The sequence below is a fragment of the Scardinius erythrophthalmus genome (assembly GCF_964197995.2).
Source record: "Scardinius erythrophthalmus genome assembly, chromosome: 18".
Taxonomy (NCBI): Eukaryota; Metazoa; Chordata; class Actinopteri; order Cypriniformes; family Leuciscidae; genus Scardinius; species Scardinius erythrophthalmus.
This window is the reverse complement of record NC_138238.1, coordinates 30,641,350-30,659,453: the sequence shown is the minus strand read 5'-3', so window position 1 is coordinate 30,659,453 and position 18,104 is coordinate 30,641,350. Positions and strand designations below refer to the sequence as shown.

The 18,104-nt window shown below is 38.9% G+C and overlaps 1 protein-coding gene across 1 annotated transcript in view; it reads left to right on the top strand.

Moving 5' to 3' along the window:
• Positions 1–18,104, top strand: part of top2a (DNA topoisomerase II alpha) — a 46,096-nt gene that overhangs the window by 12,059 nt on the left and 15,933 nt on the right. Inside the window, exons 11-30 of the mRNA XM_081393683.1 lie at positions 784–922; positions 1,001–1,158; positions 2,434–2,559; positions 2,645–2,755; positions 2,842–2,947; positions 4,614–4,723; positions 4,858–4,950; positions 6,505–6,619; positions 8,839–8,960; positions 9,329–9,477; positions 10,521–10,752; positions 10,876–11,010; positions 11,747–11,947; positions 12,045–12,240; positions 13,313–13,404; positions 13,492–13,632; positions 13,723–13,806; positions 14,015–14,212; positions 14,548–14,674; positions 15,357–15,500. Coding sequence (XP_081249809.1) covers positions 784–922; positions 1,001–1,158; positions 2,434–2,559; positions 2,645–2,755; positions 2,842–2,947; positions 4,614–4,723; positions 4,858–4,950; positions 6,505–6,619; positions 8,839–8,960; positions 9,329–9,477; positions 10,521–10,752; positions 10,876–11,010; positions 11,747–11,947; positions 12,045–12,240; positions 13,313–13,404; positions 13,492–13,632; positions 13,723–13,806; positions 14,015–14,212; positions 14,548–14,674; positions 15,357–15,500 — 2,779 coding nt within the window. The remainder of the gene's footprint in view (positions 1–783; positions 923–1,000; positions 1,159–2,433; positions 2,560–2,644; positions 2,756–2,841; positions 2,948–4,613; positions 4,724–4,857; positions 4,951–6,504; positions 6,620–8,838; positions 8,961–9,328; positions 9,478–10,520; positions 10,753–10,875; positions 11,011–11,746; positions 11,948–12,044; positions 12,241–13,312; positions 13,405–13,491; positions 13,633–13,722; positions 13,807–14,014; positions 14,213–14,547; positions 14,675–15,356; positions 15,501–18,104) is intronic.

The following is an 18,104-nucleotide window of genomic DNA, read 5'->3' as shown; positions in this document are numbered from 1 at the left end:
ATATATATATATATATGGAAGTCAATTGGGACCAGCAACTGTTTGGTTAGCCACATTCAAAATATCATCATTTTGTGTTCAGCAAAATAAATAAATTAATACAGGTTTGGAATAACATTAGAGAGTAAATAATGACAGAATTTTCATTTTTGGGTGAACAATCCCTTTAAGGACAAGCGTCAGCATGTTTACTATAAGGCTACTGTCACTTTACGACTGGCATGTATCTAATATACACACATGACACGCACCACATTTTCTCTCAAATGTTTACTTTCACTTTAGACATGACCAACTGTGTTCGTAAACCATGTGTGTATTTGACAGTAACGCAATAAGACTCAAAAGATAACTTGGTCCAGTAACCACACACTGTTTGACATGCTTTTAGTACCTGTACCTTTCAGGTGTGTGCAGTCAGAAAAGCGCATGTTAGAACAGCGCATCAACACATCATTAAATGTTTGTGAATTGCATTGTCCCATGAGTGTAACTCTTCCTCTGCGTAAACACTTGATGTGAATGTACGTCGCATTGTACAGTATTTTGAGATTGAGGCGCCAGAACAACTGATTGAATGCACTATAGCACGATACTACTTAAAGTAGATCGTGGAGACATTTTAATCCTCTACGATCAAAAATTGTGATTTTGCACACCCCTAATTTGTAGACTTTCATGTAACATTAAGGTTATGGGAGGGTTGTGGAAATTTATTGGTAAAAATCTGTATTTACCCTAACTGTAAAACTGCGTGAATTCACCTCTCTGTCTTGTCTGTAGGCAAATGTCTGTGGAATTGTGGAGAGCATTATGAACTGGGTGAAGTTTAAAGCCCAGGCTCAGCTCAATAAGAAATGCTCTGCTGTCAAACACACTAAGATTAAAGGAGTCCCCAAGCTGGATGACGCCAACGATGCAGGTAAAGGTTTGTTGTGCTCTTATGTTAGGACACTTTGTTTTGCCTAGATATTATATCAGGATGGTTTGTTTGTTTCAGGTGGAAAGAACTCCACTAGCTGCACTCTGATCCTGACTGAAGGAGACTCGGCCAAAACTCTGGCTGTGTCGGGTCTGGGTGTGGTGGGACGTGATCGCTATGGTGTCTTCCCTCTTCGTGGTAAAATCCTCAACGTGCGAGAGGCGTCACACAAACAGGTCAATAAAAAAACTACACTTACGTTTTATTAACTGGTTTGATCATTTCCATTGCATGACCCACAAAATAATTGTTTTGGTTTTTAGTTTTTGACTATTAGCTCCATTTCCTTTTTCTTAGATTTAGATTTTTTCCATGTATAGATATCTATGATTATAATACTTGTGTAGTGTATGTTAGCTTAGCAGGCTAATTAAATAGCACGCAAACTGAGAAATGTGCCATATGCATTTTGAAGTTTCTCTCTTCCATTTAATGAAAAGTGAATGGTGACCACAACTGTCTCAGATTCCCATTTACTTACATTGTACTGACAAAAAGATATAGGTAGAGATGCACCGACAAATGCCGATTTTATGCCGGTCAAATGCACTCGGGTGCCGCATGATTAACATTGCGCAACATCAGCATCACACGTGCACACGGAGCACATGTAGAAAACCTTGTGAATTACGTCCGTTCAGACCGCAAGCGCGTATTTTTTTCGGCGTGCATATGTTAATCAATATGAGTGTATTCACAACGGGAGCAGGAGCAGCGCGAGCGTCAAGCAGGAGTGTCGCGAGCAGTGAAGCGCGTGTTTCGGCGCCGAGTCTATTTGCTGCACTGCTCGCGCTCAATTAAAGGGAAATCACACTTTTGGTTGAAAATAGCCTAAATAGGGTTTCACAAAAAAAGTGCCTTTAACAAGAACTGGAGTAGGCTATGTCAGAAAAGAAAACAAAGACTAATATTTTTATAGAAAATGTACCCATTTAAACTTGTTTTATTATTCAGTTTGAAGTGATTGCAATAGGCCTGTGTGTGTGTGCTTTGAGAAATATCTTTATACTGCAAGGCTATATTTATTTTATTTTTTATTTATATATTATTTTATTGCCATTCCCTGTTTTCATACAGACGTTTCGTTTGCTAAATACATATATACAATTATTGGATATTGAATGTGAAAAGGAAATGGTTCTTCCACAACACTGCACTTTAGATGTGTGTGAACTATGCAAATTGTAAAATGTTCTATTACAGAAATTATATAAAATAAATATTTGTGTGTGCTGTAAAGTGGTTAGAAAAAATGAAATCGGAATCGGCTAAAATCGGTATCGGCAGGTCAAACTTAATGAAAAATCGGAAATCGGAATCGGCTCAGAAAATTGTAATCGGTGCATCTCTAGATATAGGCTATTCTCTTGATCTCCATGCAAGTCAAATGGGTTAACTTAGTTTTACATTCTACGTTTCATTCATTGAGACATGTTTTCTTTTTTTTGTAGATCATGGAGAACGCTGAGATCAACAACATCATAAAGATCCTAGGTCTGCAGTACAAGAAGAACTACAGTGACTCTGAATCACTCAAAAGCCTGCGCTACGGCAAGCTCATGATCATGACAGATCAGGTCAGACTTGACTACATAGTGTCTGTTACAGGAATATGGTACTGTTGTAGTTTGTTGCCTGTGTAATGCCGGGTGATTTCTGCAGGATCAAGACGGATCTCACATTAAAGGTCTTCTCATCAACTTCATCCATCATAACTGGCCATCACTGCTGCGCCACAACTTTCTTGAAGAGTTCATCACCCCAATCATCAAGGTAGATGCCAACTGCTCTTGTCATCAACCGTGCATAAAATGTTAGTTGTTAAAAGCATCTTGACTGTGGCTGCCGTTGCTTTCTAGGCGTCCACTAAGAAGCAGGAGCTATCTTTCTACAGTATTCCAGAGTTCACTGAGTGGAAGGAGAAACAAAGTAACATAAAATCCTGGAAGATCAAATACTACAAAGGTTTGTCTCAAACACCTGTGGTAGTCCACTGGCAAATGTAAGCAATGTTTTTACTCAGTCCTCATCTCTGCACAAGTGAAGGGGTCATAGACTGGGTCACCTGCACACTGGGTGTTTATTTGGGCTGGGTGGTATGACTATATATTGTGGCGACAATATAAAGTTCCTATTGTCAGATAATTTGCTATATAGTTTATGTTACGGTATGCAAATATCTGTGTAGCACAGCACTAAGTTATTGATTCTTTTGAACAGTGGTTCTCAATCTTTTTCACTCCCAAGGTCTCCCATATTTGGGGGGGAAAAAAAAGGCCAACAATTATTAAAAATGATTGATTGACTTTTCATTTATTTGAAGTTATCTTGAGCCCCCCTTCAGCTGGGGCCCCTAGTTAAGAATCACTCTGATTAAAGGAACATATGTGAATGAGAAAGTAAAAAGCAGGACGTGCACGATGTTAAAAAGTGTTTGGGCAATAAGCCGTGGGAAAAATAAATCAATGCCGTTCATTTAATTCTACTGAACTGAAACTGAGCATGTATTTCTAGCAGGTAAAATGCCATAAATACATCATCCAATCAAATTACCACCTCTTTCGCAGTCAAAACTGACTGCATCCTCACAAGCCAATCACATTACATTACTGCCATTTTCGACAACATACCTTTGTAAAAGTGGAGATTTAGCACTTACTAGCATGAACAAATTTTGACACGGACTGTGCATAGAAATTGGTTGAGATTCAAACTCTCTTTGATACAAAAAATACCCTGCTTGAGTTCTTGCTTTTAATATCCACACGATTGCAAATGTGAAATTGATTTCATACTACAGTTCAGCAAACGAAAGGGTAAAATTAAGGGTTGTTCGTTTTATATACAGTATTGCCGGGTTTAAAATTAACACCTGTCAAATGCGGGTAAAAATGAACAGTGGCGGGTAACACTGTCAAATCATTAGCCAATTTGGCGCTACTTATGTTTACTCACTTTGCTGGGGAAGTTTGTGTGAGCCAAATCTGTGCAGATTTAGCGCAAATACTAAACTCGTTAGTCATCATGATATATTAAATACAGCGTTATCTGGCTTACTTGAACATGCCCGTCACTATGCAAAAAAAAAAACGGCGCGCTTGTTCATTTGCATTCATACATTGAAGCATTAGCAAAGATTAAAAAGCATTTGGTTAACAGAAAAGACATTGTTACCAAATGGTTGACATTTGTATGACAAACAAGTATTCGTTACTTCAATGAGCTCATTGTTTCTGCCTTAAATTATTACATTGTTTTAAATGAATAAATTTTTAGCTAACTGTGATTTTTTTTTTATATTTACATTTCTGAAATACAAAACTTAGACAGTTACCTCTGATAACCGATCACTCTAAGTTGTAGTGTGGACTCTTTCTGCAAAGCTGCTTTGAAATGATGTGTATTGTGAAAAGTGCTTTTTTTGTCCTGTTCTTTGTAGTTTGCTTTGTTCTTATTTTAACAAAAAATTAGAAATAACTATATCGTGATCTATTGTCAATGTGAAATAAGATTTGTCGTATCACCCACCCCTAGTGTTTACAATAACACTTGAAAGTGGTTCTAATACGTGCATGTGTATTTTGTCGTTTGTAAATATCTCACATGTAGTTTTCTGTCTGCTTCTCTCCAGGTTTGGGTACCAGCACGTCTAAGGAGGCCAAAGAGTATTTTTCGGATATGACGAGACATCGAATCCCCTTTAAGTACTCCGGGCCAGCCGATGATGAAGCTATCACCCTGGTAATAATTTTTCCTTTATAGGAACATTCCTGCTTTTTGGGAATTTAGTAAAAAAAAAAAAGTCAAAGTAAAATCTTAAAAAGGTCTTTAAAATCAAGCTTCCTGAAGATGTTTGTGGCTTTGTCTATTTGCAGGCCTTTAGTAAGAAGATGGTAGATGAGAGGAAGGAGTGGCTGACCAGCTTCATGATCAACAGACGTCAACGCAGAGAACACAACCTGCCTGAGGTACCACAACCCTGAAAATCAATATCGAGATGTGCTATTTAAGAAGAGTTGATATTTGTGTGCCACCTGGTGGGGTATTCCAGAAAGTAAGTTATGTGGTAAGGGTAAGCAAGCAGATAGCCCCTAGCCTGGGAAAACCCAGACAACTTCCGGCAATTTTAGATTTGCTCTGCAAGTAGTCTGGCAAAGAGCTCATTCAAGCCCATTTCTAATGCGTCAATCGCGGCACCAATCAGAAACGTTGGGGCGGGCTTTACACAATGACGATTGCTCTGATTGGTTTTAGATCTATCCAATTGCGCCCATTGAGCGACGTCCGTTGGTGAAGCGCAGCGACTTTTAAATATATTATTATATTCAAATTGCAAACACATGAGGACACTCCATGAAAGACCCACTGGCAGATGAACGTGCTACTACATTTCTCTCCGAAACGGTAGGAAATTAAATTAGATTTAATAGAGGATTTTAACTGTGACAAGATGATTGAGTTTAAACCTTGAGTTTAAACAAGAAGTTTAAGTGACAGGATGCATGCGACAGATCCGTCCGATAAAGATGACGAAGTAGTATGTCCCAAAGCTTGCCTACTTTTTTGGTACACATTCAAAAGTAAATACCTTTTCTTCACAAAAAGAGTACATACTTTTATGGCCTAGTGTAACTTAAGCGAATTGGGACGCAGCATATGGCTTTACACGATGACGATCGCTCTGATTGGTTTTAGGTCTATCCAATTGTGCCCAGAGGCATTTGAGCGACGTCCATTGGTGACGCCCCTTTGGAAATAAGTTATGAAGCTTTGACAGACCATAACTCAGTTACTACTGAGAATGGTCTGGTTTTAACCAGGCTAGATAACCCCAACTTTCAGTTCCAAAATCAGGTATCAGGTATCCAAAAGAGGTTTCTTTCAGGGTATGCAAGTAGCCACATACATACATACATGCATTCATGAATGCATTCATTCTCATCTGTTGATCTGCGTTCAGACTTTTTTTTTTTTTTTTAACAGGACGTTTTATATGCTATAATGTATATGATAAAAAACATCTTGCCTTTCAAGCAATGTGTCTAAACGTAAAAAAAAAACTTATACAGCCATGTTATCTTTGCAAGCACAGACTGTTATTTAGTTTAATCAGTATTTTTATTATATAATTGGCTTCAAACAAAGTAGTTATTGGAAATAATGTATTTGATTATTATTAATTATTAATTAAATAATTATTGCACAACCACCCAAATAGGGTGCGATATGCACCAAGTATGTAAATAGCCATTAAACAAAGTAGTTTGGCGTTCTTTTTCTCAGCGTCCATTTCCATTGTGATTCGTTGTGCTGTTGAGAATGTCTTGTGTGTTAACCGTTAACATACTCTGAGTTGGTCGAACTTGCTCCCGGATGCGTTTTTGGAACCAGTATACCTTGAGTAAGCAAATTTTAGGTTAATCAACAAAGAGGTTAGTGTATGTTTGATGGAAAGATAACCTTGTTTTCTGGAATACCCCCCCCCCCCCAGGAAGCATGATCTTGTTTCTGCTTTTTTGCAGGAGTATCTGTACGGACAGAAAACAACGTCTCTCACCTACCATGACTTCATTAATAAAGAGCTTGTGCAGTTTTCCAACTCTGACAATGAGCGATCAATCCCTTGCTTGGTGGATGGTGAGAAACATTACGTGTTTAGCATCATTTTAACAACATAATAAATATTGAAATGACTAAAGGCTATTCCAAAGGTTAGGCAGTACAATCCAGAGTTGTCACAATACCATAAAGGCATTTTGTGATAGTATACTGTACCTGTAAGTACTCAAATAATTCCAGATTAAAATATATGTTCGTGCTGCCTTAATTTTAAGTTTAGTCAACTCAACTATCCAAGTTGCCACTTAGTACAACTTCACATTTCAAGTTGACTAAACTTTATTAAGGTGGCTTGAACAAATTTAATTTGTTTTGTTTTTTTTACTTAGTTTTACCTAGTAGTAATCGTGATACTGTGCAGTATTGTTAATTCATAATTCCCGTGGACCACATTTTCATAAAATATGTAAATGTAGCCTCAATGAAAACAACTGGACTAGATTTTAGATGGAAGCGTTGTGCAGGTCTTAAATATTTTTGTAAAAGTATTAAATTGGAAGTGCAGATACCCTGTATAGCACATGTGTCAAACTCAAGGCCCGTGGGCCAAATCCGGCCCGCCACATTATTTTATATGGCCCGCGAGAGCATATGGAAATTTAGGCTGCCGAAAAATTTCGGCCGAAAATAACATTTTCGTTTTTTGACTGAAAGATACTAAAAAGCCACCGCGCCCCACCGTGTTCGGCGATGGTTTGACTCTGGCTCAACGTGTTTTATGACTGTTTTATGCGAGTCCGCTTCCGAAGATTCATAACTTCTAAGCGCGTTCCGCTGTGTGTGTGCGCTGTGCTCTCCGCTCCGTGTTCACAGCGCGTTCTGCTCAATGTTCCGCAAGCAACCTCCGTGTGTGTGTGCCTGTGTGTGTGTGTGTGTGTGTGTGTGTGTGTGTGTGTGTGTGTGTGTGTGTGTTGCGAGCTCTGCTCACGCTCACCGGAAAGGCAAAGTCCGCTAAAAAAACGTGCCGACATGAAATTTCTCTGGACTTGTTTCTTTTTGCAATAGCACTACTGTGCTGTAACATGTGTATAGTCATGGTGTGTATAGCCGTGCTGGGCAACACTGGTAAAATTACTCTCGTTCACTGGTCCTCTCCCTGCTCTGCTCATGCTTTGATTAAAAATAGCTTTGTAGGACTATACTTTATTTTGACAATTGGTAAAAAAATAAATCTGTTAAATCTAATTCTGCTGCATAGAACTGATTGAAGAATAATATATTGATATTTTATATTATTTTAATATACTGTAGGTACCAGTATTAACCTTTGCACCATTTGGATCACTCCGCTTATCTGTGTTTGCGCTACTTGCATCATTAAGCCAGTAGGTGGCGACAAGTGACTGTCTTTATGAGTGAACAATTGAACTTAAAATGATTAGTGCCGAAAACAATAATTAACTCAGGAAAGAAACAAGTTGCTGAAACCAATCTTTAATGCTAATATAAATTGCTCATTTGCCTCTGGACACAAAAAGATTGCACTGGTGTTCGATTGAAATGTAACATCTATGCAAAATAATCCTTGAAAGATTTCTCATTTAAGGCCATTCCTGTTTGGAATATGTGATTGTGTATTGTCAACAATAAGCAGAAACATTCTGCATTTCCATTTTGTAGTCTGGATCATTCATTGCAATATTTATCCTCATTCTCATTTTTAAGAATCTGTTATCTTGACATAATTTATGCTACTGCCCACTGACATGCTTTTAAAGCTATTGTTATCAAAAAAATTTGGCCTTTAAACACCTTAAAATGCACATGTAGGTCCGAGAAATCCACATTTTCTCGGGGGAGCAAGCCCCCGAACCCCCCTAACTACCTCACATTTGAATAAGCATGACTGTGGTAATGTGTGCTGGTGTGTCTACGGTGCCAAGGCTGAATTTTTGAGCCAGTTTACCCTTGCATATATACAGTAATACATTATTCTCTGTATCAAATCATTATTACCCAGCCCCTGATGTTTCGGGCTCATCCCCTGATGTTTTTAAAACCTAGAAACACCCCTCCAAATGCATATACAATATTTGTAACTTAAATAAGTAATAATCAAATAAAGAGACACTATATTAACATTTTAAAAGTCTTACCGTTACAACCGGCCCTTTGAGGGCAGCCATAATGCTGAAGTGGCCCTCAGTGAAAATGAGTTTGACACCCCTGCTGTATAGGATTGAGAGAATATAGTTACTATTGAACAAATTCAGAAAAGTGATGTGTGTTTGTTTCAGGGCTGAAACCAGGTCAGAGGAAAGTGATTTTCTGCTGTTTTAAGAGGAATGATAAGAGAGAGGTGAAAGTGGCTCAGTTGGCTGGATCAGTGGCCGAGATGTCCGCGTACCACCATGGAGAGGTGAGGACTTGTTTCGTTCACCTCACTTGATTCATTGTGCAATGAATTGAGTTTGCATTGGTTTTGTTTTTGAGCAAAACACTGCACCATAATAAATCTGCAAATACACATTCAGAAGAATTTTGCAGACTCAAAGATAGATGATCATGTTAGATTACTGAACACAAAATATTCTATCAAACTGATGTCATGACGAGGTTAAGCCAATTAACCTGGCAACTTTCACATGATCCAACAGTCCATAGGATTTTAAATCGGTATACAACCAGAAGTTAGTTTGCTTAGCAAAATATTAAGTGATCAAGGTTTAGCTAGTTAGCATAGCCCAAGTTATTTTCCTCTTATTTAAATGTTTTTGTCTTCCTCAGGTCTCTCTGATGATGACCATTGTGGGTCTTGCTCAGAACTTTGTGGGCAGTAATAATTTGAACCTGCTTCAACCTCTGGGTCAGTTTGGCACACGTCTGCATGGAGGCAAAGACTCTGCCAGCCCCAGATACATCTTTACCATGCTCAGGTACACACAGCCAGTGATTATGGCTCTGTACTAGAGGGCTGCATTGGGATTGAGTCCCGCGGGACCCAACGCAAATCTCGCGGGAGCGGGCGGTTTGAACTTTGCTGCGGGCGGGAATGGGCGGCAAAAAAAAACACTGCGGGATCGGGAGGTAGCCTTGCAACATGATGGAGATGTCAATAATGGCGCTTTTCCACTACACAGTACCAGCTCGCCTCGGCTCGACTCGACTCGCCTTTGTTTGGTTTTCCACTGTGTAAAAGTTGTAACTGTGCTTCCAGGTACTTTTTTTCGTACCACCTCCGGCGGGGTTCTGGGCAAGCTGAGGCGATACTAAAATGTGACGTGAAAACACGGCAGACTGCTGATTGTTCAGAGAGAAGCATCACTATTCACTGCGTCATCATTGCACGCGCAAGACAGAGTATCCTGAATAAAAAAACAGCAAAAACGAAAACAAAACCATCCAAAAACAGCACACTCGATTTCCTCCTTTATCCTGTATGTGTCCAGTAGGCTATGCCGCCCAGGGAAACGAAACAAACAACCCCATGAATCTCTTTAATAATAGCAATACAAATATGTGTTTTTTCCTGCGGGACGGGAGAAGACACAAAATCAATGCATCTCTATTATTGTGCGGGAATAAATTCTCAGAGTTTTGCGGGTGCGGGCGGGAGTGGACATACATATTGCGGGAGCGGGCGGGAGTGAAACACATACGTTGCGGGAGCGGGCGGTAATGGTCAGAAATTCGGCGGGCGCGGGCGGGAGCGGGATGAAGAAAACAGTCCCGCGCAGGGCTCTACTCTGTACCAAAACCCAGTGAGCTGTCTTGCTGTCAACTAACTACATGGGCATCTACTATCTTGGGCTGCATTGAAACCATTATGGAATCTATGGAGCCCTTTTTTATTTTTTTTATTAAGCATGTCCAATTTAATCTGTACATTTTGGCATACAATGGGCATTGATTATAAGATATGTTGTTAATGTTAACTAATTAAAATTGCATTACTATTAAAGTAAATATCTATTTTCAGTCCGCTTGCTCGTCTACTGTTCCCTGCTATGGATGATAACCTGTTGAAGTATAACTATGATGACAATTTGCGAGTGGAGCCAGAGTGGTACATTCCCATCATCCCTCTGGTGCTGGCTAATGGAGGTGAGGGCATCGGCACAGGATGGGCCAGCCGCATCCCCAATTTTAATCTGCGAGAGATCATCAACAATATTCACCGCCTGCTCAATGGAGAAGAGCCACTTCCCATGGTAAAATAAATTAAGCGTTTTTATTACCACAAATGTATAGTGATTTTCATAATGCATATTGTTGTTCCAAACCAGCATTTCTTAACATTATACTCCTCTAATGCCCACTCATGTTACGTATAGCTGCCCAGCTATAAGGGGTTCAAGGGCACCATTGAAGAACTGGCGAAGAATCAGTATGTTAATAATGGAGAGGTGGCCATCATTGACTCCACCACCATTGAGATCACTGAGCTGCCAATCAAAACCTGGACACAGGTGTGTGATGGCTGTTCTTATACTTGCTTTAGTTCTATGACTGTGCATTAAAACTATATCAAATGTAATGCATGCTTCCTCACGGGACTCAAATGTTGATATTTACCCTCATTTGGTATGCGGCAAGTAGGGGTGGGCAATATTTAGGTTGACAACCGATAGAAATTTTGGGTTATCGTGCCATGGTTACTCACATTATAGTGCAGTTAATTGCATGTAGTTACTGTAGCAATAACTTTAAATTATGCATAATTACATGTAACGTGAAACTAGGACACCTTGTAAATGTGTTACAGAAAATTGTCATTTACTCACCCTTGTCTTTCCAAAAACAATACTAGTTCATATTCGAAAGACACATGATCTTTCAATGGAGGGACATTAATCTCTTAGGCCTCATTTAAAATATATTGATTTGTTTCGAAGATGATTGAGTCTTGTGGATTTGGAAATGACATGAGGAACAAATGACAACACACAAAAATTATAAACCTTCCATTTAAGGCTTTAGCAGTGTCTGCTAGGGTTAAAAATGTATTATACAAATATTCTAATCTTTCATCCACTGCAAATTCATGTTTCATGTTGTTTATAAATCAAATAAAAAATTAGCAAAGTGTTTAACCTCTCAAATGTGACGTAAAGCTGGGTGATGCAAAAAATGATCCCAGTTAGTTTAGCAACTAAAATTGACAGCTTTTTCTTTGGAATAAATTAATAACACAACATCTCTCAGATCTATAAGGAGAATGTGTTGGAGGTGATGCTGAACGGCTCGGAGAAGGTTCCTCCTCTGATCACAGACTATAAAGAGTATCATACGGACACCACTGTGCGTTTTGTCATTAAGATGACAGAAGAGCGACTGAGAGAGGCGGAGGCAGCTGGACTACACAAAGTCTTCAAGCTACAGAGTCTGCTCACCTGTAACTCCATGGTGAACAACACGCACCACATTTTACACCTCACAAGATGCATTCGTTTTCTGCCTAATCCTGAAATCATCTACTGTTGTCCGTCTCATCGTCTTGCAGGTGTTGTTTGATCATGTGGGCAGTCTGAAGAAGTACGAGTCTGTTCAGGACATCTTGAAGGATTTCTTTGAGCTCAGACTGAAGTATTACGTCCTCAGGAAAGACTGGCTGCTAGGAATGCTGGGAGCTGAAAGTGCCAGACTCTCCAACCAGGCCCGATTCATTCTGGAGAAGATCCAGGGCACGCTGGTCATTGGTGAGACATGCTTTGTTTACCTTTTTTGTCATTGCTTTCACACCACACGCAAATGCAGCACGCATTAAGAGGCTAGAGCATGTTTCAGAGTAAAACTCTTTATACAGCTGGTTATTATATTTTTTCTGCTATAAAAGTTCTGCTTTGCGCCGACGTACACACAGATTAACGTGTTAATTCCCCCAGCCCTTACATATATGCATAAATCCCTACATTAAAAATGAAGAAGATAAAGAAACCGATGAGAGGAATTTTCTGCAGGAACACACACATCTGGACACCGTAAACTTTTTGTCATTTCTTTATCCTTGTAAATATAAGAAAAGTCTTACATTTATATTCAATTACATGCTGTAATCCATATTTCAGCAAAATTAATATTTGAGCTGAATATTGTCTCCCTCTCTAATGCGTTCCATCTGTTTGACGCGCGTGCCGGTGCTCATTCGGTAAAGTCTGAAGTTTAACGCAGACTGTCAGGATGAGCCTTTGTGCAAAATGGAAATACTTGCGTGAATTTGTAACACTTGCAGAAAAGGATATAACAAAGTGAAAGTTTTGCACTGAGAAAACATATCAAAGCAAAATTAAAGAATACTTAAGAAATGCTTAGAAGTGAATGAATACAGCCATAAATATTGGTTTTGTATTATAGTTTTATTACATTTTTATGGTAAAATTTTAAGTTTACTATTTTATAGTCGTATATTATCTGACTATTTTTGGCCAAGTTGTGCAAACATACAAACAAGCACATCAAATCTGGAGCCTTTAAGAACAAAAATACACATTGAAAATCATACAGCCCTACTTTATTTTTTTTAATGCTACGTTGCTAGTAAATGTAAGAATGACAACCTTGTAATGTACATGGGAACATGGATATGAATTGTGAGATCTTAGTGTAAATATTGGGGAAATGAGTCTGCCCAATTAAATGTCAAATCACATGTTAATCAAGTTACCTTGGAATCTCTATACTAGCACATTTTTTAACTAGCACATTTAACTAGCACATTTTTAAAAGTAGATCTTTTAGGTTTTTGTTATGATGCTTCTCCTCTATTTTTAGAAAATAAACCTAAGAAGGAGCTGATCCGCATGCTTCAGCAGATGGGCTATGACTCTGACCCTGTTAAGGCATGGAAAGAGGCTCAGGAGAAGGTACGCACCACAACCGCCTCGTATTATATCAAGCTTTTGTTTTCTTCCTTTGTTACCTGCATCACAATAATTTTCATTGTTTGGTAGGATGTTGGGGAGGATGCTGGGGAGGATGAGGAGAAAGAGGAAGATAAGTCTGGCCCTGATTATAACTATCTTCTCAGCATGCCCATGTGGTTCCTGACCAAAGAAAAGAAAGATGAACTGTGCAGACAGAGAGACGCTAAGGTGACTATGAGTCTGTGATGGATGGAAACATAGCTGGTGATTTAGTATAGCAGTGGAGTTTAAAAAGGTTCTCACGCTTTTGTTCTGCAGATGACTGAGTTGAACACGCTCAAGGTGAAGGTGCCCACTGATCTGTGGAAAGAAGATCTGGCAGCTTTTACTGAGGAGTTGGAGGTAAATGAGATGATCATATCACTTTACGTTTTTTACATTTGGTGTTTCCTTTATCTAAAATGACACTTTTGCTTTGTGTGAAGAATAGAGATAATTAAGTTGTCATTTCATAAAAATCAGGCCTTCATATTTTCAAAATTAGTATTTCAATGTATAGCCTATTGATTAGTGATTTAAGTCATCCGTTGTTATCTGTTTATGTAAATAGCGTATAGAACAGAAGGAGATGGAGGCACAGACTGTGATGCCTCAGGTAAAAGGTAAAGTGGGCAAATCAAAAGCGGTGAAGGTAAAGAACGAGACGATGCCCACCCCGCAAGGCCGCCGCGTCATCCCCCGCGTCACCAGCACGATGAAGGTTCAGGCCATTAAGAAGGAGGGAGCCAAACGAGGCAAAGCTGCAAAGGTATGTACAGAATGAGATTTGCATGCGTGTATAAAACAGCTTTTGTTAGAATACCTATCTGAATTGTCACCATCACCATTAAAAAAGAATGCACTGATATTGTGAAATTACAATTTAATTTTTTTAATAAATAAAAATAGAATTTTTTAAAAATGGATTCCTGTGATTGCAAAGCTTAATTTTCAGCAGCCGTTACTATAGTCTTCAGTGTTTCATGATCCCTCGGGAATCATTCTAATATGCTCATTTGTGTGGGTTTTACGTTGTCAGTGGTTTTCATAACCAGATCTTATACGTGTAGCTGATCCTGAGGGAATACTTGTGTGTATTTTTAGAAAGAGGCTGGTGTGGTGATGAAGATGGAGTTTGATGATGAAGCAGACATAGCTGCTGATGGCTCTGAGATTGGGCTGACTGCTAGACTCACTAAGAAGATCAAGAAAGAGCCTGCCAAAGACAAAAGTAAGAACACCCAGACATTTACTATTTGAAACTGTAGGATGTCTGTGGACTGCTGCTTTTCGGGTCTTTAGAACTATGGTCTGTCCTGTAACAGACTGGTTTAGCTCAACTAACAGAATGCAAAACATGAGCTTCCACTCACCTTTGTGTGCACTCACTCACTCACTCACTCAGTTGGTGACTATAACTTGTTGGTTCATAGCACAATGTTTCTTCTGGTCTCCACGTCAGCACTGTTTATGGTTTATAACAGAATTCTGAGCAAAATGTGAATGCTTCACTAGATCTTGCAGCGATGTTAATTCTGCAGCGAATTCAACCGCTTTGTCACTGGATCTCCCAGCGCTATGCCTATGTAGTAACTGTGTAGTGTGAACAAAGATTGGTTTGCGAGTAAACCTGTTCTGAGCTTGCACTGTCTAATATTGGACCTAGCTGATAAATGGCCCGCACTTCGCAGCTCAAATGAGAAGCACTGTTTTGATCCGCTTTTGTTTGTTTGCCATTTGTTTTTCATATGCAACAGAAATGGCAACTCTTATCAGTTGGCATTGTGGTGGTTGCACCAGTGCGACCTCAGACAAAATTTAGTCGCACTGGGAAGAAAAAAGGTTGCAGTCTGGAGCCCAGGTGTAGTACCATGAAATTCTGATCCTAATGTTTCATCTTGATTATGTGACAGACTCAAAGTCAGGCAAGCAGACCACCCTCGCCTTCAAACCAGTCCAGAAGAAGAACCCCTGGTCTTCTGAGGAAGAAGAGTCTAAGTCTGATATGGAGTTCATCCCTGAGGAAGTGGCTCCAAGAGAGAAGATACAACGCAAGGGTGAGGTTCTTTTTACATGCACATTTCTATATCATATCTATAATATGTACGTCGAATGAAGCCATAATATAACCTTGTATTTTAATGACTCTAAATGTTTTTTTTTGTTTTTTTTTCTAGTATAATTCTAAAAGTGTCTCTGTACAGGTTGTGATAATAAACTTGAATCACAGCTATGATCCTAAAACTAAGCATTAGACATATTGGTAGATATAGACTACAAAAAGCAGCAATTCTGATTCTGTATAGTCAATGAAAAGATCACAACTGCAAAAATTGAGAATTTTTACTCCATTTAGGCCTCTGAATTTTAAAGAGAATTTTCCCCGAGTTCATTATGATGACCATTATGAGTGAAAAAGGTTTATAAACATGCCAAAACATGTTCATCTAAAGCCCTGTTCAGACAGGATTAGCTTTACAAGAGTAGATGGAGTAATGTAATTTTACCACAGGACGTCTGTAATAATAATGGCCAATTCGCACAGGATAAGATATCTCAGTAAAACTAGCAGAAGTGGGAGGGGTAACTCGATTTGCGCACTGCCATCACCCTACTGTTGTCGTGTGTATTACGTTGCTTCCTGATGTCACGTGTGCAAACACCTATATAACCTATATTTTATATATTTAAAACGGTTAAGTCCGCTCAAATGATTTATTAAATAAGTTCATAATAAATTCAGATTATGTTGGTAATAGGCACTTACCTAACTCTAAAAGAAGTTTTGTGCCTCTAAAAAGTGTGTTCGATCTTTCTGATCTGAATGCTATGTGGAAAACACTTGAGTTTTGCCACAGACTTGTCCCTCCGCCTAGAACGCAAATGAATGCTTTTTCAAGCGCCTCGATACTTGGAAAAAACACAGAAAACTATTTTTATACAGGAAATGACGGAATATTTACGTACATATTTACAGTGGGTCTATTCGCAAGGGATTAGTATTACCTGAGGTAATTTTTCCGGACCTTTTTACTGAAGGTAAAAGTCGCTGTAATCTTTACTGACATTGTCTGTAATGATTACTGAGATGGGACTAAAATCACTGAGAGGCTCTGGTAATAATTACTTAACCTCACCTCTCCATGTTAAACTAGTCCCATCCAAATAGAACTTAACCTCACCTCTCCATGTTAAACTAGTCCCATCCAAATAGAGCTTATGGGGCTGTTTACATGAGATCGTTTTCAGCTAAAGACGTTTTGGCCGTTCATTTACACTACAGCGGCGTTTTGGGGGCCTCAAATTTCAAAAAGTGAGTTTTTGAATTAGGGATGCTCATTTCGATTAATTTTCCCGACCGACAACCGCCGCTCGTTAATCGATTATTAACCGTTAACTGATACGATTATAATATTGAATTGGCATTAAATACAAATAAAATTGACGTGTATCTGTGACCCTTTAAAAAAATACTATTTTTTTTTTTTTTTATCAAAGGGTTTATTTTAATGTGCAAAGTGCAAACAGCAGCATACAGAACAGATCAACAACAGAACCTGGATTCAGTTTAAATTTTCACGCACCTGCAGCATTTCTGACAGTTAGAGAAAAACAGAATAAAATAATACAAATAAAAAACAAAATAGGCCTACTAAATATATTTTTTAAACTTAATTAACAAATTAAGATGAATGCACTGAATCCGTTTGAACAAAGCTTTCAAAAACCGGCAATTTTTTTCCATTAGACTAATATTTTTCGTTAAATAAAAATAGCAGCCCTACCTCAACACCTTGTCTAATTTTTATTTAAAAGCAACATATCAACGTGATGTGGGGTCAGTTTGGAGCGCAGCCTGTTGACAGTCAAACGCGAAGTGTATAGTTCGCATCGCGTTATTTACTCGCTTTAGATTACTTGCAGGATGTTTTTCGCGTCACTCGCGAATAAACATCCCGAGTGTGTCATCAACAACACAATTTCTTTCTGCCATAATTTTTCCATCATGTCTGAAATAAATGATATTGCTGCTCTGTACTTGTTGTGGAAGGCCCAGATACGGAGGAAAGCCAAACGCCGACGTGTCTGGGTTCACAGCACAATCCAGAGGCGCACTCAACTCGGTGAACTTCACCGTCTTCAAGCGAATTTTCCGCTCGAGTTGAAAATTCAACTTGCGCGGAAGACGCGATTGAGGCGATTATCGAGCTTTTCCCGGCGCGAATTCGCGTCTATGCATTGACTTTGTATGTAATCTACTCGGTCAAATAATTAAATTCGCGTTTGGTGTGAACACGCCATTAGACCCGCGGCAGAAAACACCCTCTCCGATGGGACGAATGTCCCGTGAATACACAGGTGACGTTTCGCTAGAGACGTGTGTGGTTGCGCGTCAACGCGCTCCGTGAGTTAATAAATATAAGCTATGTAGTATTTTATTTTTAAACCATGCAGCAAACTAAAAAAAAGAAGCTTAAAAAAAAAAAAAAAAAAAAACGTTTTAAACCGTTTAACTGATAGTATTAATCGGTCAAAATTTGTACTTTCGGTTAACGGTTAAACGGTCAATATGAGCATCCCTATTTTGAATGCAACATCATTAATGTCTCCGTGTAAACCACAATTTTAATTTGTGAAAACGTTGTCATGCGCATGCATAT